Source organism: Leuresthes tenuis, unplaced genomic scaffold (assembly GCF_036924035.1).
Source record: "Leuresthes tenuis unplaced genomic scaffold, fLeuTen1.0.hap1 SCAF_23, whole genome shotgun sequence".
NCBI lineage: Eukaryota > Metazoa > Chordata > Actinopteri > Atheriniformes > Atherinopsidae > Leuresthes > Leuresthes tenuis.
The window spans coordinates 22010050-22036343 of NW_027325377.1; the positions used below are offsets into that span (position 1 = coordinate 22010050).

Consider the following 26294-nt stretch of genomic DNA (forward strand, 5'->3'; position numbering starts at 1 on the left):
GGTGAGCTTTTGACTTTTTTATTCAGTGGAGCTTGAGCAAACGAATCCCTCTACTCTTTGCTCGGTGATGCGCGCTCGATACAGCGGATACAGCGCGTAAAAGTGCTCCAAACTTCCCTTCAGTACGCGTCATGTGTATTTGGTTACAGGAAGATGATGCCAGATGCAAAAACGCTGCAGCAGGAAAATTTTGTTTTTCCTCCCACGTAAAAAAAAAAAAAAAAAACCCACAAAGACCTTAAAATATCGTGCAGCTGCAGCATAAACTGGTGGGTTTTTACCACAAAAAACCCACGCAAATTGACAGAAGATTCAGTTCCGCAAGAAAGTTGTCGTCGACTCAATTTGGAGTAAAGGAAAGTATCGAGAGTCCCACTCAGTTTTCAACAGACAGAACCCCAAGAACATGGAGACTTACTCCTCCTTACCGAGTTGCTGAGTTTGCAGCTGCATGAAACGCCTTTTTTTGCTGCTGACTGAGTCATATGACTCTCAGAGGAAAGCCAGAATTCCCTCAACACAAAGAAAGAGCCTTAACTCAGTGATAAGTTAAAATAATCAGCCACGGTTAATGTTTTCTTTTAACATAAAAAAGTATATATTATTAATAATAGTTAAATGTTCATGATGTTTGTATTTGAGCTCCAAGGTGCCAGACATTCTCATTTTTATAGCCCAGTCCTTGACCATTTTGAGAGAAATTAGTTTTTTTTGCAAAGCCACTCAGCACTGATCCACGAAGCATAAAAAGGCACCGAATTCAGCTGATGAACTGCTGTGACATAACAGACAGCTTAACAAAGAACCAGTTTTAAATAGTGTCCTCTTTACTAGCAGCCTGTTACAAAGGCACCTTTGGTCCAATTTCTCCAAAGTATGCGTTCCAGATAACCCAGTCTGATAAGGAAAAATTGTATTTTTACACCAGTAAGCTCCCGTCTTGGCATGGTGTGCAGTAGCGTGGCAGGCCTAGTAAACCATCTATAACACATGAATGTTATTTGAAAGTGATGCCTGGAAGAAATGGGAAAAAACGCAGATCAGACATAGGATGTGAGAGATGCATCTGGCCTTTTAGTTGACCCGTCTGCTGTTGGCTGAAGCCTCTTCAGTCTCCATGGAAAGGTGGCTGTCAAGAAGCCATTTCCAAGGAAGGGAAACGGGGAGAAAAGGCTGAGGTATGTGCCAAATGATACAAGAACTGCACAGAAAATCAGTGGCCACAGGAATGTGGGGTTATGCTGAAAGACAATGGAACAACAGGCAGCCTACATCCAAAGGAGATCTTTGGGATGTCTATTGAAGAGGACTTAAAGAGAATAAAAGAATCTAATCAAAAGGGGGGGGGGGGGTCAGTCTGTGTTGAAGAATCCGATTGTTCATCACATATTTTGAATTTCAAACTTGTTGAAATTGCACAAGCTCTGTTTTTGCTCTATACACTATATTTCCAGTTACACCTACACACACGTCAATAAATCCCAGCTCCAGTTTCAGATTTTCCTGCCTATACATAAAGAAATTAGGGGTGGCTGGTGATGTTTGCACAGTACTCCAGACAATTTCCATTTCTTAATTCCACACTTTTCCAGTCTCAAAATTCCAGTTTTGTCATTTTTCTGCAAATGTACACTGTTATGTTACCGAATAGCTTCCAGAAGATTGGGGCGCAGAAAATAAAAAACAGTCAAACAACATCCATATTTTCTATTCGCCCTATGTGAACAGTACGCTGTTTGTTAAATAAATCAAATACATTTTTTTTTTTTACCTTTTAGAATACAGAAAAAAAAAGAAAGTCTATTTAGACGTGGGGAAAACTCTCCAAGACTTCACAGGAACTCCACCACTTTACTTCAGATACGTGAGCATACAAACAAGGCAGGAAAAAAGTCCAAGTTAAACAAACCACTTGGTAAATCAGAGCTACATTTCCCTTTCCACTTTCAAATGACACGTCCAGTTTTTAGGTCAACAGGTATTAACGTGACATCCGTTTTATTTTGGCTTTTGTTACTTCCTCCCCTTATCGTTGCCAAACTGTCAGACGAATCTTGCATCCCTACAAGAAAAGTTCAGCAACAAAAACTTTAGCAGAGATCATTCGTTGGCTCACATTTCATTTTGAACTTATTTCACTTGTTATGACATGCGTCTCTTTTATTTATAGTTTTGCTCTAAAATACTTTCTCATGTATTATCACACTTAAGAGCAAACAGACAGAAGTAATAAATGAACTGAATCAATTTGTTTAGGTTGAAGCATGAAGCATCTTGGTGTAGGTGAAATTAAACAGGCTGTAAATCTGATTGGGCTCTTGTGTTTAAGTCTGATGTTTGTTGACCTTCTATTCACACCAGCCTCCATAAATTCATTTAAAAAAGATGCTGTATGGAATTGTGTCTATGTATGGCAGCAATTTCTACTGTTAGATGGGTAGAGTGCTACCTACATGCCCTCTGAAATATCTTTACTCATCTGGAGGTGTTCTGACCTCAGTCCAGCATGAGAGGAAGAAGAATCAGCGCTACGCAGAGTGGGATTCTTGGCATAATCGTGTAAGGGCGGTGAATTAATGTAACTCAATGAGAGCTGAAGATCTCGGCAGGCGACCACTTGAAAGCAGGAATCCTAGGACAGCTAGGTGGAAATGATTTGCTTGTTTTCAGGGAAGGACCTTTTCCTGTATTTCCGCTTCCTTGCAGGCCACTTATAACTTCCCCTTCCTTTGCCAATGGCATCGGGTGACGCCAAGGCTGAGATGCCTGGTCCCTGCTGCAGGCCCACATTACACTTTGTGTTCGATAGCAACGTGCTGTTAAAATGACAAAAAGTTGGACCAAGGCACATCATTACTTCTGTAACTACAGAAATCTATCGTAGAACTTGCAGAAGAGATCAATGCCGTCTTTCATCAGAGGAAGACGGTGCTGTAATCAGTCCTGGTCAGAGAAAGGCACAATAAATACATAAAGCAAGTCGAACTGACAGGGTGGCATCTTTAATCAATGTTTTGTTGACAATATAGCAAGTTTATGTTAGTTAAAATATCAGTTGTGTTGGGAGATAATTGGAAGAACCAACATATACATACAGTTACAACGACAACATAAAGAAAAAAAAGTATTCACAAACACTTTTTCATCCATTACATCCACACAGGACGACACACACACTCATGTGCACACAAACAGAAGCTAAAAGCTTGACAGTCACAAGAAACAGTCGCGCTGCCAGTTCAGTCAAGCAGTTTTGGATATTCTTCTGTTGGTACAAAATGGTCATTCGGACAAAAAGAATAATAACATTATCTAGTGTGGTCATCTCCCTAACCTGCCGTCTCTGCTCTCAGTCAAACTACTTGTTTTATGTACAAGTGAGAAGGCAGTATGGCCGCATTGTTTGTAAATAAGGATATTTACTGCAATATTTCTGGCATTTTCTTTTTTTTTTTCACCTTTGTCATACAAAATAATATTTCTCTGAGGTAAGAACTTAGACAGTATCAAAATAGTAAAATAAAATTTTACGAAATGCACCCCATGATTGGAAAAGAAGAAGAAAAAAACTACTGTGTCAGAATAACTGGATGACAAATAATGTGACAGAACAGCAGCAACAGGTGCAAAAACAGGGAAAAATTAAATTATCTGAGGAGTCAGCAAGTGCGTAGCTGTCTTCTACACGGGCTTGTCAGTGTTTCAGCAGGATAATCTGAGCCAGGAGACAAGAAAAGGGAGTCGGCGACATCACAAGTTTCTTCCTGAAATCCCAGGAAACCAGCATGGAGCACAAGGGAAGCTTCCTAAAGCTCCAGTGGAACATGCTTAAGACCGGGATAGTGAGGTGAGAATGAGTGAAAACGGTGTGCCGCTTGGGAATAAATCATCAACTTGAGTTTTGAAAAGTTTTAACTAGACTGAAAACAGCTGTGGTGGCGGCTCTGTGAGCCGAATGCCTCCATTAGCATGCTAAGACGGTCAATGACGAGGTTCACATACTGATGTTTAGCTGCTATGTAAACCCGACTCACCATCTTAGTTTGAATGCTAACATCCCACCCCAGCAGCTGCTGAGACATTTCACTCGACCCCAACTGTGAGCTTCACGGTGAAGATAAATGATAAGTCAGAGCCCCCCCCCTCGTGTGAATTGTAAATGTTTAAAATTTCATGGGAATCCATCCAGTGGTTGGCACCGTCTGCACAACCTGGAATTTTCCACACATATTTGGTTCCTGTGATGTCATCAGCTCCCAATTTCTCAGGGATCCCTCTTAAAATCCTTTTACTCCCAAAAAGGCCAAGGAAGCAAAGAGAGCTATCTAAATTTAAAAACATCGGTGACAAAAAAACAAAAACCCGAGAAGGAAGGGACGAGCGTGATCTGATTTATGACTGGGCAATAAATTCAAACGTGCTCACACTCCTCCAGAGAGACCTTTGTTGAAGGTTCCTTTGCTTCCCACAAGTTAAGGCAGTGATAGTGAGGGCAACGTTTTGCTGACCAGCTCTGCTCCATCAATCTCCCACAACATGGCTGGTATAAGTTAGTCAGAAACTGTACTTACTCTCCATCTTGGGCGCTTTAACGTTGCCCTGACGGAGACCCACACTCACCACCCGTCTGCCGCTAAACACTCCGTCTCCTCTCAGATTCAAAGGCCAGCAAAATAAAAGGAAGAGTGTTCTCTATTCCCATGATCGACAAGCGTGTTTGCATAAAGAAATACTACGCAGTCCTTAAAAAGAAGAAAAGGTGAGAACACACACATACACACACAAACACACACGTCAGGACCAACATTTAACATACATTTAAACCCAGGAGCCACAGACATGATGTAATCTCTCACAAACACTTGATTTATCATCTTCATTCCAGTGAAGACGACTTCTGAGATGCATTTTTTTTTCTTTTTCGTTGTTTCTTGGTCTTACACAGAAAAGGCAGGACATTCAGCATCATGAAGACCCAATCTAAAGCAAGTGGCTCCCTGGCCCAGCTGGAAAATCTTGCCACCTTCATCACGAAAGCTCGAATTTAAATGCCAATTTGTAACTCAACAACCACTTGAAACATTGTGAAAGGGAAGACTTTCTTTCCATCTGTGATTTTTTGTTTTTGGAGGTACAATTAGGCCTTCATGATGCGAATGTGCGTTGGGCAACATGTCTGCAAGGAGCTGATCATATATATTCCTTCATGGATACACCAAGAGCATTTGTGTCAGCTGAGTGCATATTATAAGGGACACCATGACAGACCTTTTAATAATTTGGGTCACAACTACTGATTAAAAGCAAGAAATGTTGAGAAAAGTTAATACTTTCATTACCCATAATTACAGTTTAAGCATTCATGATCATCAGCTACCACGTTGAAGTAAAATAACCTTTGCCAATATTATCAGTGCACAGCCGTTTACCATGATAATCATCTTTTCCTTAACACAAAATTAACTTGATTCAGACATATTTAGATTTTCGTTTTTTTCTCTACACAGTTCTGTACAGAATACACGGAGAACGATCACTGGTGTGGGTGTGGCTTCATAGTTTCCTTTCTGTCAGCATCTGTCTCACTTTGACTCGCTCTGCATGCAGGCGCTAAAGGCCCATTCGAAAAACCTACAATCACCTCGTTTTTTCTTGAGTTGGCAAGGAAAAGTCTGCGGTTACAGCAGCTGGCCCGTCACATTCGTTAAGTTGCAAAATGCCCAACCTATTAGTGCAACAAGCTGTACTTTTATCTGAGGCAGCGGCACAAGGACGCGACCGCTTGGTTTCAACATCATCGTCAGAACTCTCTCTGAACCCTCACGCACAGCTACCAGTACTTCTTTCATTTCCCCTCTAAAGCTTATAGGAAGTTTCTCATTGATCTGTGAAATGTGGGGTTTTCTACATTTCTTCCTCCTTCTCTTTACTGGATAACCTTCAAACAGCATTTTTGAACTGTGGGTGAAATTCTGTAAAATCTAATGGAAATCTCAGGTTTGTGGGAATATTTCAGGGAGATTCTCAGGCTTTGGAAGTGGGGGGGTCTATTTGCAGTGCACGCACCTCCATTTGCTATGGTGATATTGGAGGCAAAAAGGTGAAGGTTTGAAGGGGGGGGGGTGTTTAGGGGGTTTGGAGAACATGTGGGGGTCACTCAGAGCAGCAGCTCCTCAAGCTCACTCTCTTTGAGCTTAGCATTGTCTCTGACTTCATCAAATGTGTATGCCTTCACGATCTTTCCATTCTGAAAGACTGTGTGCAACAGGTCCTGCATTAAGGGAGAGGTGACAAAGAGGGAAGGAAGGGAAAAACAGAAAAGAAAGGAGGTCAGTATTCATACTTAAAGGGATATTAAGTGATTTCATTCTATTTTTAAGTGGTTTTAGGTTCAGTATTCAAAAGGAAATAAAAGCCTCAAATATTTCACAGCAGTTTGAGCTTAAACTATGTCAGGGATTTTTACACAATGACATCTGTCGTGCAGTGATGCTTAGGACTGCAGAAGAGTCACAAAACAACTCAATTACTTCCCACAGCCCCTCATCGCCTTCAACAAAAGTATTTAAATATGCCATTGTGTGCGCTGAACTCACCACGCCATACTCCTCCAGGTCGCCCTTGCCCTCCTCCAGGGTGACAAAGTCTCCACTTGGCGTTCTGTGCAGAGAGAGGCGACCCTTCTTTGATCTCTTGTTGGGGTCTGCCACTGGATCCTTAAACACATTCACCTGAGAAACAGCACACACACAAAAACCCCAGAATGTTTCAATAAAAAATGGAATCTCAAATCACACGCTGAAGCACAGAAACTTTCTACAAGAACTAGGAACTTTTTGGAGGGAATAAAACAAAGCACGAGGGAGATTCATTTCCCTTAAAACAGACTTGGTCTGTTGGCAGCAGTTTTGAACATCCTTAGTCCTTTCACGGTTTTTGGGGCTCGACATTTGTTACAGGCTCTTATCCAGAGCTCAAAAACTCGTAACGTTACGCTGTCCCATATTATAGTTTGTTGGAGGGATGCAACGGTACTCTGTAAAATATTGAAATATTGAACCCGCCCCGCGAGTTAATGTCCATTCACAGCTGTGCCTCCACCCACGCACCCCCTGTCAGTCACACTGTTGTAACTGGAGGCGGGTTCAAAGTGCAGCTCGCACATGGAAGCGGAAAAAAGAAAACAAAGAGGCATGGCCAGCACTAGCAGAGGAGTTGAGAGCAGTGTTGGACTAGCCATCAGGAGCACCAGGACATTTCCCGGTGTTCTGGCCGCTGAACTGGCCCGCTCGGCGATTGCTGTTGGTCGGTGGGCCGTCTAGTGGGGGGTGGTCTCTGGTCTGGACGGCTGGGCTAACAGGGTCTAACAGCGAAGTACTGTTCCGTTAGTTAGACTGATTTACATTGTGTGCTCTGACTAATGGTGGGTTCAAGTTGTACACGAATGTCGGAATTTCTGAGCGCCGAGTCAGAATTTTAATTTTACCATTTGAAAGTTGTGTTGAGTAACTGTTAACTTGAAAGAAAAGTGTTATATTATTCAGTACACCAGTGATACTGGTACGTTTACAGTTTTTGCTCACAAGCAAAATAAAGAGAGAATTCTGAGAGAAAAATTGTTCTCTTTACTCACAAAAACACGTACGGAAACTGAACCGAAATCGTGTCCCAAAAACCGAGGTACGAACCGTACCGTGGGTTATCTGTACCGCTGCATCCGTAGTTTGTAGTTGTAGTGAGTATAATTTCCTGATTGTTTTGCAGTGGTTACATAAGAGAGTTTATGCTGCATCACGCCGGTCCTCACCCCCAGTCCATTTGTGACCACATAGCTGCACTTGAAGGAGCAGTTGAGCAGATCTCTGGTCAGCTTCTGCAATAAAGCTCCTCCGGATCCAAAGGCAATGTTCTCAATGGACCACTTGTGTTGCTTCATCCCCTCGACGATCTGTGGAAAAACATGAATCAATATTCTTCCTGTTATTGAAAGTTTGACCACGTCGTTAGAGATATAAGCAGCTGTAAAAGTGTCTGTACCTCTTGCAGTGTGTTGATATCAACTCCGTCTCCTTGTATGACTCTGATGTAAGGAGGAAGAACCTTGAAACCTTTAGAGTTCTCCAATGGAAGAAATTTCTTACCCAGGATCTCCAAAACCTGGACACAAAAGAGAAGAAGGAAAGAGTTGACACAAGAGAGGAGGGTTAGCTTCCTGGATTGTTTTGTAATTCCAGGTGACAGACGGACGCACCTTCAACACTGTGTCGAGTGGGTTTCCAGAGTCTGGTCGGACAACCAGTGGAGCATCTGCACTGCGTTTCTCAATGAGCCCTCGTAGGTCCTCTCCCCAAATCTTTTCACAGGCATTGTAGATGTCGTAGCTGTCGCTGACAATGGACACGGGCACACTGGGAAACTGCTTGATGATGTGCTCAAAGGCATCTTTTTCATGGTCCTTTCCCCATGCGGTGATGGTGCTGTGGAGTGAATTGCAAAACATGGAAATACATTCTGTGAGAGCCTAGCAAACTATGCAACAGAGGAGGAGAAGGAATGCAAGAGCAGGAGCCCAGACATGTGTTGAAAAGCACCAAATAAAAAGGCTGATATGTTCTCTCAAAATGAGAGAAACCACAGACCGAGTCACGAGACGTTGATCTAATGAAAAGGGCCGACTGTCCAGCAGAGGGCAGCCTACTCCATGTTTTAGACCGGGACTGAACCATAATTATCTTTAAGGCTTTAATTGTTTGTTTTTTTCAGGCAGTTTAGATATCACATGTACAGAATTTTATAGCCACGAATGAAAGTAGCAGCGACAACATTTGCACAGCACTATACGCCGCACAAAAACAGCAGCGAAATGTCACTGCTCTGATCACGGTGCATTAACCGACTAATCTTTTTAGCCCTGTGGAGGAGAACTCTTCACAATTTACACATGATTTCTTTTAACTTCTTCACTCTAATGTCGTAAGAAGAAACATGAGTCATGCAGGAGATGATCTGGCCTTTGAGTGAATTCTAAACCCCGGGGGACTCATTCTATCGATTGTCATGTTGCAAATGTTGGGGGCTGCAGTAAAATGGACCAAATCAGAGGTAAATCAGTGCCACAGATCAGCTGTGACTTCCAAACTCCCAAACATGAGAGAAACACAAGTGGTGAAATTCTTGGGTTGATTATAAAATTGCTTTATACATTTCTCATTATAATATTAGTCTTATTTTTATGCCAAGGACATTTCTGTTTAGTTTTGAAATCTACAGCTCTAAAGGTGACATCACCCCTCCCTATTCCCTTTCCTCAACATCAAAATCAAAGTGGAATTTCACTGCAACTCCTCCCACTGAGGAAGAAGCAAAACCAATTATCCGAGGCTGCAATTGCATCACAGTTGCTATGATAAACACTGCCACCCTCCCAGAATGCACTGGTGCAGGGAAGAAGGGTGTGCTGGAGCAGCAGTAACTGAGTATTCGGCCGTCACGTGTGCACCGATAAAGTGAAACAGATAAAGAGTAGAGTGTGTGCGTGAGACACAAGAGACGTGACAGATGTGTGTTGGGTCATAAAACCCTGGTCTGTAGCCAATCACAGCCACATTCACAAAATGACTGTGAAGGTGACCAAATTCTTATCAGAGAGCACATCAACACCAACTTCAGCCAAATGACTCGAGTTAAACTCATCTTGAGCTAATAAGATCAGCACATAAAAACATAAACCTGGCAAATAACTTGATGCTATTAGGAGAATAACTCCTATAAAAGAACCAGGCTTGCAGGTGGAAAAGCAGGTCTCCAGACTTGGCTCTTGGCCAAAATGCAAAGCAACAATGAAGATGAACAGAGGGGAGTATCCCTGGGAACATTGTACAAAATAATGCAAATGCCTGAAGAGGGGGTTAACATAAAGTTTTAAGTTTCTTGTACTACATTTGTAATATTTGAGGTAGATGTTCGACACCAAACTCTAAACTGTGCCCCTTCACCTCCTGTAAAATAAAGGCTACGCAGACATTTATCACGTCTCTCTGCCGGGACACGAGCTTTCGCTCACCAACGCTGCATAAATAAAAACTTGTGAACATGTGGATATGTGTGTACCTGTGCTCGGCAGCAGGGACTGAGAATCCTGGCACTGGATCCTTGGTGCCGTAGTACTTCTTTATGACTCCGATCCCAGCGACTGTGTCTGTGCCCTTGAAGTTAACCAGATGGGCGGAGGCTCCGATGCCAGCAGTCTGTGAATGAGGAGCGGTTTCATTTTCTAAGAGAGAAGTCATGGTGTACTGCAGCTCAAAGACTGGGCTAGCTACTCTATTATGTGTTACAACTTGCCATCTTTGACTTTAAAGTCCGGGAAGAGCATTCCAGTTTCAACACCTATCTGTGAATTTCTCATGGTGAAAACGACTCCTTTGGAGATGTTCCAGAAACTGTGGACTGACTCCTTTTTCGTTCTCATTCTGAACTGCTTCAAATGTACACGGTGTTCGGATCTGGATTATATTCTCAGCTAATGAGCTCTCACTGTATGTCAACCTCTTCGAAAAGAGAACAAACTCAATCCCACCAACACTGCTTGCTATTATACAAAAAACAGGTAGTCCGTGGACCTTAAGTAGGAATTACTTTGGAAAACACATCGTAAGCAGACTAACTGTGATGCCAAACCTTCTTAATAAAGCTGATTTGAATTGTTTAATCTCCTTCGTACCTCTTGTGAGGACACACCCCTGTAGCCGAAGTCATGTAGTTTGTACTCGAGCCGCTCCAGGTTCCCAGAAGTCTCCAGAAGGTACTTGGCGAGGATCTTTTTCTGCTCTCTGGAGTTGGTCGCCACAGTGATGGGGTACCAGATCTGAACTAAAATGGTCTGGTGGAATGAAAAAGGAGTGCAAATCAGACCAAGTCATATTCAGCTGGCACTAAAATCCTAAACTAACAGGCTCAGAGGGATCAAAGCCGTCCCCTCTTTCACACAAGACAAACTCTGGGCCCGGCTCATACATTTCAATCTGAAAACAAGTGGCTTAACTGTACCCAACATAACCTGGGAGATTTCATAAATGCACTGTTCATACAATCTGAAGCATAGCGTACGTGTGAGTGCAATTCTAGTTGCATGGTCATGTATTTCATCTACTTTCTGAGTTATTATATGATGTCCAGTCACCATTAAATCCTAATGTCACCAACTGCTTCCATTTCTAGGTAAAAAAGTAAGAAATAAAAATGTGAACCTGCTGATATCATGTCAAAGCGAACAGTGCGTGTAGCATTTCATAATGTCTGAAGCTGTCTGTATTGCCTTCCATGCAACATAAACAAAGAGGTTTTTATGGAGTCCCGGAACAGGAAGTAATGCTTGATCAATTTTTTTTGGAACATTCATGCTTCCAGGCAGACAATAAGGTAGATTCAATAGGCCAGTATAGTCCCAAAGGCAGGAAAGTCTCAGCAGAATCCATATTATCAGGAATAGGGTCTGGATCCTATCATTTCTCAGGATATTTGACAAGGTGACACTGTAATCTGTGCCAATCACTGTCCCAGACCAGGCTAGCTGTCCCTTCTGTCTGTCTTTTTGTATCCAGCAGGTGCATTTCCCATTAAATGAGGAAGATTGTGAAGTATATATATATATACCAACACGGTCAAAGAAAGAGAAACAAACAAAACACAAGTAGGATTATTGAGAAATATCTTCAGTTTACATTTTTCACAAGTCAATTTCAAAATTCTTAGTTATGAAATAGAGTTAATTCAATACTGGGCCAACAAGAATTCACAAATAAATATAACAGATATTCATGTATCTTATAATCTCATGACTGCACCCAGTAAGCAGGAAACTGTGTCAAAATGAAATTCTAAAACACTGTTCCCTCCACTGCAGGGAATGAAAAGATAACCAGGAACACAACTCACTTTAATCCTTCGCTTGGCTTTTCCTGCTAATGCTTTGCAGTGTGTTTCCACCCCATCACCCTGAGCAGGTCACATGGCTCCTCGAAATATAAACTGTAGTATTGACTCATGTGACACCCGGGCCACACGCACAAACACACGCTGCTTTGTAAAGGCAAATCAAAATAATGCATTTCCTGGTCCTTGACCCTAGCCTTAACCAATCTGTAGCCTCTTAAGCGTGTTTCAAAAACAATCTGGAAACAACTTGTGTTTAACTCAGTCCCTGAATTTAGAGGACTGCAACATTTATCTTTGCCAGGGAAGTCATTTTGTGACAGTTTGACAGAGATAAAGTCCCCGCAGCGCTACGAGTAAAAACAACACCATGGAGGAATGTCCACACACAAGCACAAAAAAACATGTGCCAATGTGACTTCTCATGACTGAGAACAAAATGGCGGGAGATAAGGACAAGAGAGTGAGAGAGGGTGTCGAGACAGAGAGGTTAAAGGGAGAGGAGAACAAAAAACAATGAGATGCATCAAGATATGACAAAGGGAGGGGAGAAGGACAGATGGAGCAACGAGAAAAGCACTGACCTCATGATGCAACCCAAGGACACCGGGTGAACACTGGCTAATTTTACTTTAGCCCCGAATAATGCCCTTGTGTGTGTGTGTGCTAATGCATGTATTTATATCAGCAACAGAAACTCACAAGGTGTGTGTGTATGAGCGGTGCATCTAAATTTATCTGGGAAGTAAGTGTGTGTATGTGTTTTGTCCCAATGCTCTGGGCTGTGGGTGACCTACGTCCACACGCTCTTCCACTTCTGTTACATAGCTGAGACCACGGTTATCAAATGATCAGTTCAAGTGTAGCCTGACCTCTGGATACAGATGGGTTTCTTTTAGATTTACTGCCAGCTGAGGTGTTTCGTCAGTGGACACCAACAAAAAAAATTGTGTTTCTGTTACAATATATTTTCAGAAATTACCTATAAACAGGAAAAATGCAGTGAAACAGAAACTGAAATCAGGTACAGACAGCCATAAAAGATCAATGGAAGATATTGCTCCATGCACATGAATTCATTTCTGCCAACTCACTGCAGACTCTGTTCATGGAGCATTAAGCTCATGCCAGGGAGGAGTTACACTGCATAGCCCATATGAGCAAAATCAACACATAAAAATCAATTCTATTATGTTTGAAATACAGCAACATATACCGCTACTGTAGTCGGTCTTAAAAACCATCACAGCTGCTTATATTCCCTCATGTGACTTGATTTTTTTGTGTATTTAAAGGAATATTATTTGCCACATATGTCTTTTTGTTAAATGAGAATATGATGTTACGTTCAGACGTGGATATTAAATAGAAAGCAAAATGTACCGGAGCTAAATAAGTGAACCCGACAGTATGTGGTGGTTAATGAGCTTGAAAGGAGCTGGTAGGTGGATTTAGTTTGCCTTCCACAAAGCAACTTCTTTCATTGTGCTCATGTGTGGTGCTCGATCCAGCAAGATTACTAATGAATGGCTTTTTCAGAGACATTGAGCTTTTATTCTTTAGAAGGGTTCAAACTGTAGCAACAAAACATGATTCATGATTAGCGTTCTGGGATTGATGTCGGGTGCATCTCAACATCAGACCCAACAAACCAGTTCATAAACTTATCAAAACACAAAAGATTTAGAGTGAAATCATTGACAGACCATCCCAATTACTCTGTTTATGTGCCATTTTCTTTTGATAAATGAATGTGCTGAGCAAACCCTCATTGCAACACAAGGTACAAATGCTGCTAATATCTTCTATCTTTAATCAATAATCAAATTAAGTTGAGGATAGAATTGTACTGAGGATCCTGGTAATGAGTTTTAGAAGCAATGTGACAAGCGTGTAGAAGTTTAACGGCTGTTTGAGGGCACGGGAGACGAAAAATGTAGCTTTTAAACTTGATGAAGCTAACCCTGAACTGATATTGTTACAGGGAGCGCAAATGATTCCACTTGAAAGTTGGAGATAACATTTTACAACTGGACAGGTCAGGTTTGGTTACAAATTACACAGAAAAACTGCTCCAAACCCATTGGATTCCATCTGAATAACACAACAGGAGCGCGTTAACTTTTCTGGGCTCAGATAACAAACAAGCAAACTTACCTCCACCCAGTTGGTGAGCCAGTAGCATTCAGGGTCCGTGCTCTCCACTGTGAACAAAACGTTGCCTCGAGGAATGACGCTTCCCTCTGGCACTGCCTTGATTTCAATGGGCAGGTGTCCGTTGTACTTCTGTAGACACAACCACATTTGCACAGCCATCTAAGTTCGAGTCCGATTCCCTTCTGTCACAACTTATTTTCTGAGTGTTTGAGTCTTATCCAGCTACAGATGACTTGACGAAAGTGAGACACGTGGCAGCAAATACAGCTTCTGGATATACAAAATATCTGCATTTCAAATGCAGTCCCAACACATCTCAACATTTTTGTGTGTACCATCTTGAAATGAATCGATATAAAACGCAGAATGATTCGAGAAAAACAAGGCTGAGACCACAGAGAGCTGACTGATGATGTAATATTATTTATTCATATTAACCATCATTAACCCAACAAAAAAAGGATATATCAGTACATATGGCTGTGCTCTCTCCAAGGTCCTGAAAGGTCTCACTATCCAGAAATAAAGCTGAAATGTGATTTATTCCTGCATATATCAGCAGTTTCACTGTGTGAAGCTGTCCACACCAGTGGAAAAACAACTGAACCAGATTGGTATTAATTTAGCATGACTGCATTCTGCATGCAGGAAAGCATCATCCCTCAAACTTTTTCACACTTTCAATCATCAGCAACCTCTAAACATGTTAAAAAAAGGTTTATTTTTGGCCTCGCTGAACCCTTATGAATGTGAGATTTTAACATTTGAAGATGAAGATCTGCCAGACTGAGAGGCTGTTCTTCGTGTTTTCAGCAACAAGCCCTATGCTGCCCTAATGTTGGGCACGCATGTCTGGGACAGAGCAATAGCCTCTAATAAAGTGGACTTCACATTAAGCGTGTATCATGTGGCAACATCAGTACATGCTGGCACCTGCGTATATTTACAGCAACACAACTGGTTTCAAGCTTATCCCCAAATAAACCAATTTTCTAAAAACATCTCTGTAATCCTTGTCACACTGTGTGGAAAAATAGCTTTTCCCTGCACTTACAACCGTCTCTTACCTCCAAAATGTAGGTCCAGCCCTTCTCGTTAAAGACGTCATCCTGGAAGTGTTCCCTGTAAACCTCCTTCGCCTCCTGAATCTTCTCCGGAGTCACAACCTTTCCTGAAGGACAAGGACGAGGGTGGGGTGGAGAACAAGGAAGCAGAAGAAGAACAAGTCACTGGAGTGCTAATCCATAGTCTACAACCGTAATTAAATGAAAGGTTTCCTGTGAATGCTGACGAGGCATTTCCAAAAACACACACGCAAACAGCCTCTTCTTTTCACAACGAGTTCGACCAGTTTTAGAACTTACTAAATGTATGAGGATATTGTGATATTTAAACACGCAGAACGTGTCTGACACTCTGGGACGTTCCCTTATTTGACTGGTTGCAAGATGTGGCAGCTTTATGTATGTAAGAAGCAGCTGAAACCAAGCAGACGACAAATTTTAAGTTGCACCCGTCAATCTTTCTCATTGAACCGAACGCAGAATGGTAAAAAACGATAAGACAGCATCTGTTTGACTATAGAGCTTTTCGTTTTCCTCATGATTTGTAGTTTAGTTGCACTCATTCTGATCCGCCTCTTATTGTAATAAAAAGTTGACGCACACTTGTGGTTCTGTGAGTATGAGGATCAAGGATGCTTCTCTAATAGCAGCTCTAATCAGCGGGAGCAGGAAGGGACGCTCTGCGCAGACAGCTGGTCTTTCTCCCTCAAACAGAGTGAGAGCAGCTGTGCTTTTGTCTCCTCTCTCTCTGTTCTCCCGGCACTCTCCCCCGTACCTCCGCTACAACGCCGTGAAATCCTCTTAAGAGGGACAGGAGGCAGATGCATTCTTTCGACTCTTTCTGTCCCACTTGATCTCCCTGATGCCTCTGAAGATCAAACTTAGTCTTCTGAACATCAAACTTCACCAGCACGAGTTAATTAGAGCACTGAATATTTTGTATGTCTTTCATTTGGTCCTGTTCAAAGCTGTTCTTGATAGCTTCTTTCTTCCTAATTCGGCCTCTTTTTCTCAGCTTATTGTTTTTTAAGCGAATGAAAAAACTTTCATTGTGGGCATGGATAGCAAACACCTGCCCTGCGGAGCGGTTCCTGAACAATGCAGTGACTCCTGAACAATGCAGTGACTCTTAAACACCATCAGACTAATAAAGTTTTACATGTGCAAAGTGTTTGCCCTTTCAGAGTTACACTTAAAACTTGTTTTTTCATATTTAAAAGTCTTTTCAAAAGGAGCACCAACACAAAGATTCACGGGCTAATGGAAGAGAGGTTGTACTGTGCAGCTGCTACAGTATGACAGTGAAGCTGTATTGGAATGTAAGCCTTATTTAATTTGTGAATCTGTCTGGAAACACTTATTTACACAAATAAGCCAAGGAGACAAAAGCAGAAGAGGTGGTCTCACGAGGCCAAACCTCGTTCAGTCTTGCAGCGTTCGGCCTTGAAAAGCTCATAATTACAAAGCAAACCGTAAGAAAAAAAACTTACCTTTTAAGTATTTGTGGAGGATGTACTGTAGGCCGTAAAAGACGGTTTTGTCATATTTGACTTTCCTGTTTTTGGTGGGCTCCGTCCTCTTCTCCCGACACTCGAAGTACGAGTACACTTTACTCGTGTTGGGCGGATACTGTTTGTAATGCGTTACCTGCCGAGACAGAACACAACAAAAGTTAGCCAAGTCGTTCTGTAATGAATAATTTACTGAACTCCGCTCGGTCAAAACAAAATACGGAACCACAGAACAAAAACCCAGTTACACACTTAATGTAAACGGAGCTCAAGAGTGGAAGAAGTCAGCTGGCAACCTTGCTGTGTCCATTATGAGCCCTCATTACTTAGGGGACAATAAAATGCATTATTTGCTAATTACTAAGGTATAAACTTGCGGACACAGCATGTGGAATCACTGCCAAACACATATACGTGTGGAAAAATGTGAAGCTTAGCTCAAATGTACTTGTTGAGCCATTCAAATGTTGCAATCTCTTTGCAGATTAGGAGTAACTGGACTGGCCGTGTTGTCTTTAAGTTTCCCAAAGTAAAACGGCACCTTTTTAGGGAACTGATGAAACAAGCGAATGTTGAAATATTTCAGGTTACATGACAAGTGTCACTTATCACACTTTTGTTCTGGACTCGAAACAAGCAAATCAAATTTTTCTTCGGTTTGTTGTCGAAATAACAGAAAGTGAAGAGAGTCATTCAAGGTCATGGCGAAAAGCAACAGTCCTGGCATTGACTGTGGCATGTTCAACAAAAGACCAGATTCTGTTCAATCCAATGAATCAGTATCACAACTGAGGCCAGACTTTGCCGCACACCGGCACGTTCTCCTTTATTCTACCCCTCTGCTGCTATTCAGAAAATACACGTTTGAGTTTTGTGTGTGTGTGCTTCTTATGTGATCTTCTAATCTACTGCAAACTGATTAAACCAATAAAATTAGCAGAGTGCAGCCGGGTTAAAAGTTGCATACATGCCCGGGCATGTTTCAAGAGAATGCTGCAGGGAGATGAAGACAAATACACTGACAAAAAAACAAAACAGAACAAATTAAAGAAAGGGCGCAGGGCAAGCTGAAGCCTTTGGGGCATCAATTAAATCTCAAATGAGTTCCGGGTTATTTTCACGGAGCACACTGGCGCATTTAAGGATTCTACCCTCCCCACAGCAGCTCAGAATCTTCCGATTTATGTGACTTTTGATTAACGGTAGCGACTGTGGCCACAGAAAAATCATTGTGGGACTGTGTTACAAGCAAAAACTCAGGACTACTTGAACATTTTATTGCTAACAACCAGCATAAGCTTAGTTTTAACAGCAAAGCTTCGTGTGCTTAGCTCATATCTGTTCTCCAGAAAGACTGAGGAACACTTCCCTCAACAGTAAAGCATTTTACAAATCAGTCACAGGTTAGTCTTTCAGACAACTGCAACCTTGGGAAGAACCTAATTTTGCAGCAAACAGGTGTAACACATGTGGGGAATAATAAAACTTCTCCTCAGCCCGGGGTTGCGTGGACGGGAGGGGATAAATGTCAATGAACTACTCAGTTTCTTTGACCCGACTGTGTCCTTTCCGCCGGGCTTTCGAGGACTCAAAATAGAGTCAAGACACTCAACATGACACTCGCTGAACCACGTGTTCATACTCACTGTCACACATGCTGATGTTTATACACACCTCTTTAAAAAAAATCATCTCCCTGCTATTATACAAGAATACTGTTCATTTACTTTCAAATATAACATCATTAAAGGCACAGCCGGCTAATGAAACATCATACATCATGAGGTCTTTATGACAATTTCATTTCCAGAAATCTGGTAGGTCAGCGTTTTTCAGTAGCTACGTTTAAATTCATCCTAATATTTCACTGATGATCTGCACAATCGTCCAATTATAATACATACGCCTCATGTAACCATCTCAGTGTGTATGGAGGTTCGATCCAGCTTAATCAGCGTTCATTTTCAGGCGATGTGCTGCCGAACCTTCTGGCAATCTCCAACACCTGGTGGAAAGCCTGGTGACCACAGTGGAAAATGTCCGTTTTGAACAACAACTATGTGCTCTTCGTGTTCTGGTATGACCTGTGTGTCCATTCCTAAGTCACATGACATCTCTACATCATCGATTGCTTGCCGAGCAAGTTTCCAATCCCACTTCTTCAATTTTTTATAAACATTTCTTCCAAATTTTTTGCTGCCATCTCATCGTTTTTGAGCACAAATGGAAAATTTAAATATCTTAATGGAAACCAGTTAAAAGCAGGTCTCCGATTAGCACATCCGAAAACAAGCCCCTGCCAAAAGCTGTAGCCAAGTACCACACGGGACCGTCCCGTAACCTAAATGCAACAGTTTGCACCCTCTTTGTCCTTCTGCCCTGAAACCTCCCCCCACATAAGATCCAGAAGGTCAAACTCCACACTCACGTGACTCACTCCGGATTTAAGGGTTAGAAAAATGTCATATTGTGTGTCACGTGGCAACAAACTTGTGACATTGCTTTAAAAAAATTCAGTGTAAACAATGAAAACACTGTACACCTCCACTGGTGATATATCACACTAACAACACAGATCTGTGTGCGTTTCCACATAACGGCTTTGAGTTTTAGCAGGCAGGTGAAGTTTGTTGTCACGTCCTGTGAAGAAAGCGCACCGTATGTTGATCTCTGATTGGACTGCAAGCCAGTCAAGCGTTTCCCTCTCAATACCCCACTCTCCTCTGTTTACTAAGTTATTGCACAGTCATGCGCATGCAAGATACACACATACAAGCTACTTCCAGTGAAACAACACAAAACCATGGTATGGCTGTGGAGACATTTATGAATTAGTAAACTGAAAAGTACAGTCGAATACAACTGATCCTACTGCATCCAAACTGATCCTTAATGACTTAGTGGTTGGTTTACTCCTATTTACTTTTGGGCGACACAAGTAAATGTTTTACAGGACGTTCATATCAACTTTAGCCTAGCAGGACATCACCCGCTTGCCTGGCAAAGACGAATCATGACATTTGATCTGTGTCAGCTCCGGTCTTTACTTTCATTTAGCTGACATTTGCCGTGTCCCTTGTGCATGTATTCAGACACAGTTAAAATAAAGGATACAGCACCCATCCTACACAAACTGTGGTCAAATGAGGGGGGAAAAAGCTCACTCATGGAGCCATGCTGTAAGCTAAATTATGGAACAATCAGTTAATTCATATAAACTTTACATTTTTTCACATTTGATATTTATTCTAAGCTTATCAGTTACCTCTCTTGGCTCTGATGGTATTACCTAATGTGTCAGAGCACCAAACTGCAACAGTTGCAATGCTGGAAATATTGAATCTATAATCTTACCTTGAATATACTTAAAAGTACAGCACCTATTAAAAGTTATGAAACACTGACTCATTCAAAGGAACGGCTGGGTGAAACAAGCAGAAAATTAACTTTCCAAATAAATGAAACTGTAAGCTGGGCGTCCAGAGAAACTGGAATACAAAGAAAACAGTTAAACTGCAAACACATAAGTGAAACTAACTCCTAACCCTGTACAGAGGTCTTCAGAGAAAGCAAAACCAGTTGATTGGCTACAGATTCATGATCAGTGTTCATAAAAAAAGACGTGTGAGCCAAACCCCACAAACTCAGTAAGACAGTCCTCTGAAAGAAAAGTGAAATCATTCAAAAGCATATCATCATATAGTACTTTCCTCTAAGATGAACTGCAGAGTATCTGTTATTGTTCAAAACTGAAAAAACTAAAAGTTTTGATTTCATAAACTTTTCAAACAGATTCAAATCTTGTTGTTATTCGTGAACGAGCAAGAAAAATACAAGAGTTGTGAAAGTGTTTTAGAGAGCCTCTGATCAGGTCCAATTCGAATGGTTAGAGGTCAGTGGGTATGGCTGCTGAAGTAACATGATAAGCAACTTGGATGTGGGTGGGGTTTGGATGGTCCTACTCCAACTTCTCCCAGGTTGCAGCTAAAGGGCTACTCAGAATTTTTACAGCTGCTCGAGCTTTCTATTCAAAGATCCCAAAGGTCTTCTACTGGATTTAGATGACACGAAACTCCTGGAGACATAGATTTATTTTGTCAAATGGCATTTAGTCTTTAGAGATCATGTCCCCAACACTGTCCGCAGCAATGCATCCTCAGATCTTCACGTTCCCACATTCTTGCTTCACAGTCATTTGGCAGTTTTAAACCAAAGGCACCCCCCCCCCTTTTTTTTTTTTCGACACCATGGTAAGCAGAAATTACTGCATGAGGTAATCATGTAGTGTTATACATGTGTAAGTATTTTCATAGTAAGCATATTCATCTATCTATTTTCTATTAGGGAAGGAATACCTTTAATACACACACATCAAAATCATGCTGATCAGCAGCATGTGATCCTACTATAAATCTTTCTGGTTTGTTTAAGGTTCAACATGGACATCCTCAACATATTCCCCCACCCCATGTCCATAATTGTTGCTATTCCACTCCTCCATCAGCATCACTGAATGCTGTCACATGACTGATTTACATGGCAACCGTCCCGGCAACCACTTGCTACGTGCCATTTAACATTATTACTTGTGTATCTGGTCCGTGTTTACATTGATAGTTAATGACTGGTGGTTATTTCCGGTTTCGTTTGCAATTACACCAATGTTTAAGAGTCTTCAGTTGACAGTTATATAACGTTTAAATTCTCCCGATATATAAATGTAATGCGAGACTTTGGACTAAGACAGCAGTGCCCCCCCCCCCTTTTTTTCCTTTTAACTTTCGGTTTTGTTTTCCTTTAAGTCGCGTTTCCCAACGTCTCAGTCATCGTGAGACATCATGCATACTGAGACTTAGCCCATGTACAGTTCAGGAGGAAATCCATACAACACTTGCTAGCGAGAAGCTAATATTAGCTTTTTTTTACATCAATCCCCTCTGCCTACCTCCTGCGCTCTCTATGAGCTAGCTGGCTAATTCAGCTAGCTAGAATACCACCGTGACTAGCAAAGCCGGTGGGGAACGGGCTCCGTTACACCAGCAGTCTCGCTGAGCGTAAATCCGCTAGCCAAGACAGGGGTGCTTGCTTTGTGAATTCTTTCCCAGTGAATTCCCAGTCTTTGCTGTACCATTCATCTCATCTTCCAGATTGTTCGGCCTGCGGTGAGCCAACAGTGACCGGCGACACGACACTGTGATGGCCTTGGGACTGATGATGAAACCACCTTGACTTGATCAATTTTCATTCCTCATGCGCTCCCCTCCACCCACCCCGCCTCCGTCTAAACCCATCCTGGATACAGTACCTTGTATGAATCGGTCGCTAACAGTATGTTGAAGTTGGTGTCTCCATGCTCCATCTTTCGCCCCTCGGTTGTGAGTCAGTCGGAGCTGTCAGTGTGTTGTGTTGCGCGCCGTGCAGTCAGGAACTCCTTCGTTTAGTGTAACTAGGCAGAGGGGGAAGGACGAGAGACGTGAACCGGGCGGGGGAAGGGGCGGGCGCGCAATCGTCACGAAATTTCCTGAGTCCGTCGACTGTAATCTGAGTCACTACGCTTTGTTTTACCGTCAGCCAATCAGCGGATAACGTTTAAGGCAAAGATCGTGTATACATGCGAAGACGAATCACTCAATGCTTGAGGCCTGACCAGAAAAAACAGCACCCACACCCCCAATATTTAAACCTGAGCTTTTCACAATTTTGCATTTTAAATATATTTTGGTATAACCGTTTAATTTTGACTAGCTAGTCTTATTTCAAAATCCTCATTGCAGTTGATTTGAAAGATGGTTATTTTCTGATGGAACTGCTGCAACCCAAACAGTAATTAAACTGATAAAACAAGAGAAGTGTAAAAACTTTATGACACAGTTTCAATGCTTGAGGCTATTACAGCTACAAGAACTACATTCAGTCAAGGTGTAAAAGCTCCATTCTTCATTATCTCATGAGAAGACGTCAACTTCTCTTATTTGCAGTTGTCATACTAACCAGATGGGAGCAGTGTTGGTTGTCAAATATGCCAGAGGTTACATATGTCTCATGTCACCCTTACTGCATGAGTCATCGTAGTCAAGTTGATACATAATTAAAAATCCAAGAATTACATCACAATTTCTCTTCATTATGAATGGAAATCTATACATAATGTATTTCATAACACATGAAAATGGTTGAAGCACACAGGAAAAAGGCCCAGTTATTAGGCTGACTGTTTTGACCTTAGTGAAGTTTCTAAGCATATATCCCACCTCGAAACCTTAAAAACTCAGTGCTATATTGGATTTGACAAGTTTCACATTATATGCATTTGTGTAATAAGCGAGGGTGTCATCTAAACTTTGGGATCCAATTCACATCTCATCTCATGCCCCATATATGCCTGGAAGAGAATGGTGTTAGTTAATTTCAGAAAATATGAGAAAAATTCAACTTGAAGCCACCAGGAAATAATTATCCTCCAGTGCAACCGCAATCCACAAATCCAGCCCAACTGCACCCACTGTTATAAAAGTTTAAGAGTACATACACAGCAAAGCTAAATGAATCGGTTTTTAGGGACATTCGGCAGATGTATTGGCCCATGGCTTCATCACTGAATGAGCACCACTGCCAGCCAGGCACCAGCTGGCTGCAGAACAAGTTAGGGTTGCTAAATGAGCAAGAATTTTTCAGGCTGAACCTGCATCCAGTTTTTGGGAAGTTGCCTCCTTCAAGCTATGTTACAGGAAGAAGTCCACATAATCTTTCACAGGTTAACACCCAATTGTACGCATCCAAGAACCCAAGGTAAACCCCTCAAACTGGACCTAATCTGACCCCTAAAATTTGTTGAGAACTTCTCAAATGGAAGATTCTCAATAATGGAAGATCACATCAACGTCATTTAGGAGGTTATGCTTGCTCTAAATGTTGATGATCTATTAGCCAATAAGCTGAGAGATAAACGATTGAGTAGTAAGGTGGCTTTATTGGTCATTGACTATTTTGCAAAGGCTTAAAACATTATTTAACAGTCATTTTGTGTTATCAAATGGTCACACTATCTATATAAGGTGAGAATATGCAAACCGATTTAGAAAACATGTAATTATGGATGCATAATAATTGTATAGATTCATAGTTGTGTGATAGTTGTCCTTACAACTCACTTTTCCTTTGACACCTTCTCCCCTCAGCCTTATTCATATTTGAAGATAACTTTTTCTATATACATGTTTTACCCTAAAAGTGCTACTTGTGTATGGAAAAGAGGGTATAGCTACGACACTCCGTTGTGAAGGGCTTGGCGGAGCGGCGGAGAGACACCCGGGCAGTGTGAGATTCCAAACCGCGACAGACGCTTTCCACGGCCAATAGCAGCGGCGGTGTGATCCCGCAGGAAGGAGGGCCGAACACTGGAACGGCGTGCCATTTCCGCATGTCAATAAAAAATCATTTCGACAAGTCAAGAGGAAGTAGCCCATAGTTAAAGCTGCTATGTTCTGCTTTTACAGAGCTGCTTTCAGTTTTGCACGTGTCCAAAGTTAGCATAAAGACGCGTCAGTCACATGATGCCGAGCCTGAACGGATACCAGATGTAAGGTGCTGCGTTTTCTTAAGACACTACTTTCCGAGGAAACATTTTGTGCTGAAAACAAAGGGAATAGTGAAAAAATGCTGAAGTTGACGCAAAAGTTTGACCTGCACAGAGATGTGGTGTTTGACATCCTCAGGAAAGAGGCGTCGGTCTGCAGGGTGAAAGGTGAGGCGTTCAGGTGTTCACCGACTCAGACAGCTGAACATCCAAACTAAACTCGAATAAGGTTAGAGTAAAGTTGTTTTCGACATGTTTAACACGGTTGAGTCACCACTGCACACTCATTACTGAAACGCGCGGTTTGACTAGCAGTGTACAACACGTTGAGTTTTAGATAAATCTGAATTGCCGTGATTTGTACTGTCCTAAATCCTAAACAGCAGATGGCGCTATTTCACCACTTAGCTATTCCTTTAAAACCTGCCGGTGAAAGAAAAACAGTTGTCCATGCTCTATAACGTGGTAGAAATGGGAAACAACAGTACAAAAAAGACACGTTGGAATTGTAAGCTATAGAAAATGTAATTTCAATGATAGAAAATCTAATGATGACACCCGAGAAATTCACATATACAATGAAATGTTGACAGTAACATCACTAGAAATGAAAGCATCATGCTGAGCACTCAGCCACACACAGTGGTGCAGGCCAGTGGTTGTTTTTCAGGCATTGTATCCAACATTATTATTTACCTACATTACTGGGCTCTCATTAGAACATTATAACTTAGAATAATGTGGAAACAGACAATGTAGATATTAAGGATCTGCTTTTTGGAGGTAAAAGGTGTTGATAACACTGCTGCTCTGCCTGCAGAATACTCTGAAGCAGTTGACACTTGCATCCTGAACATTGAGCGTGATGGGAGCATCCTTTATTCCTGGAAGGTAAGTGAAAAGATAGGCACTGCGTATTTAGTGTCTCTGATGGTATAGTTGATTATACTTATCTGCATTAGTCCAGTTGGGTTGTGAGGCAACCTTTATCAGTTTTGATCGATCAAATGGTGATCTTGTTATTTTTGTGGTACTTCAGACAGATGGATGCTTAATTCAGGGAACAGATTACTTAACCCACATGATTATCAGCATGTCCTCCATTTCATTTGTATTCGACAATGGACTCTTGAACTTAGTATTCATTCATAAATCTCAGCTTAGTCTGTCAGATCTCTCAAGTGGCTCTTATATTAGATAAAACACGAATGAACTTGATAAAACATTACGTACTAATTTCCTAAAGGAAATATTCAAATCCCAGAGGCTGTTTTCTAATGTCTCTGCATTCATTTTAAGTGGGCGCCACGTAAAAGCAAGATTCAACTTTCTTTTGATGTAGCCACGAATCAGCTTGACACATTTTGGTATTTTTGGAAACCTTGTTAGAACTGAAAACTAAAATTTTGTGTGCTCAGTCGCGCTCCTCTGCACAGCATGAATCTTTAATGACAGGCTCTCTGAAGACTGCGAGGCTGCAGGAGGTTAAAGGGAGTATGCAGCCAGCAAAGACTGAAACTAATCTCCTTTTTTTCTTTTAGTGCCAGGTTCATAGTTTTCTGCATGCCCATCTATGCCTCGGTTGTCAGAGCGCGCCTTTTATTTTTTTAATCTTCTCAACCCAAAAAATGGGGTGAAATGCCGGTTTTAAGCGAGGCAGGCCTAGTTTGGATAATCAGGTAATAAAGAGGTTAAGCATGACTGATGTGGGAAAGTAGGGTTACTCACTCTGGATAGATTAGGATTATCCGTCTCAGTAGTTTGATTGATTTAATGACTCACGACCTAACTGGACACTTCTGCTCTGTTCTCATAGGGAGTAACAGGCACCACCAGGATTGGGAAATTTGACTCCAATACCAAACAGAACAAGGTACTGTGTGTATCTGTCACTTCTTCTTCCATTTGTGTGTTGTTGCATCCCCACCACATTAACTCCCAGGTGTTTTTCCCCCCACAGCTCCTGTACACCTTTGACAAGCAGGTGTGTGTCAGCAGCTGCTCCCTGAACAAGGAGGAGACGTTGTTAGGTGAGCCTCGGTCCTGTACAGA

General features: G+C 41.8%; 2 protein-coding genes across 3 annotated transcripts in view; one reads left to right on the plus strand and one right to left on the minus strand.

The window, feature by feature from the left end:
* Positions 1-2980: 2980 nt before the first annotated feature.
* nampt1 (nicotinamide phosphoribosyltransferase 1) lies at positions 2981-22158 on the minus strand. The gene is made up of 11 exons (XM_072377657.1): positions 21972-22158; positions 16646-16802; positions 15159-15262; positions 14092-14220; positions 10724-10882; positions 10111-10247; positions 8252-8477; positions 8038-8157; positions 7808-7948; positions 6597-6731; positions 2981-6271 (listed from the first exon to the last, which is right to left on the minus strand). The coding sequence occupies exons 1-11, from the start codon at positions 22023-22025 to the stop codon at positions 6158-6160; spliced, it is 1476 nt and encodes a 491-aa protein (XP_072233758.1). The 5' UTR covers positions 22026-22158; the 3' UTR covers positions 2981-6157.
* Positions 22159-23996: 1838 nt separating this feature from the next.
* The window catches only part of gsap (gamma-secretase activating protein), a 33392-nt gene continuing 31094 nt past the window's right edge, over positions 23997-26294 (plus strand). For both annotated transcript variants that reach the window (XM_072377655.1, XM_072377656.1), the window contains exons 1-4: positions 23997-24410; positions 25063-25133; positions 26059-26115; positions 26203-26272. In XM_072377655.1, coding sequence (XP_072233756.1) covers positions 24323-24410; positions 25063-25133; positions 26059-26115; positions 26203-26272 — 286 coding nt within the window. In that variant the 5' untranslated portion in view covers positions 23997-24322. The remainder of the gene's footprint in view (positions 24411-25062; positions 25134-26058; positions 26116-26202; positions 26273-26294) is intronic.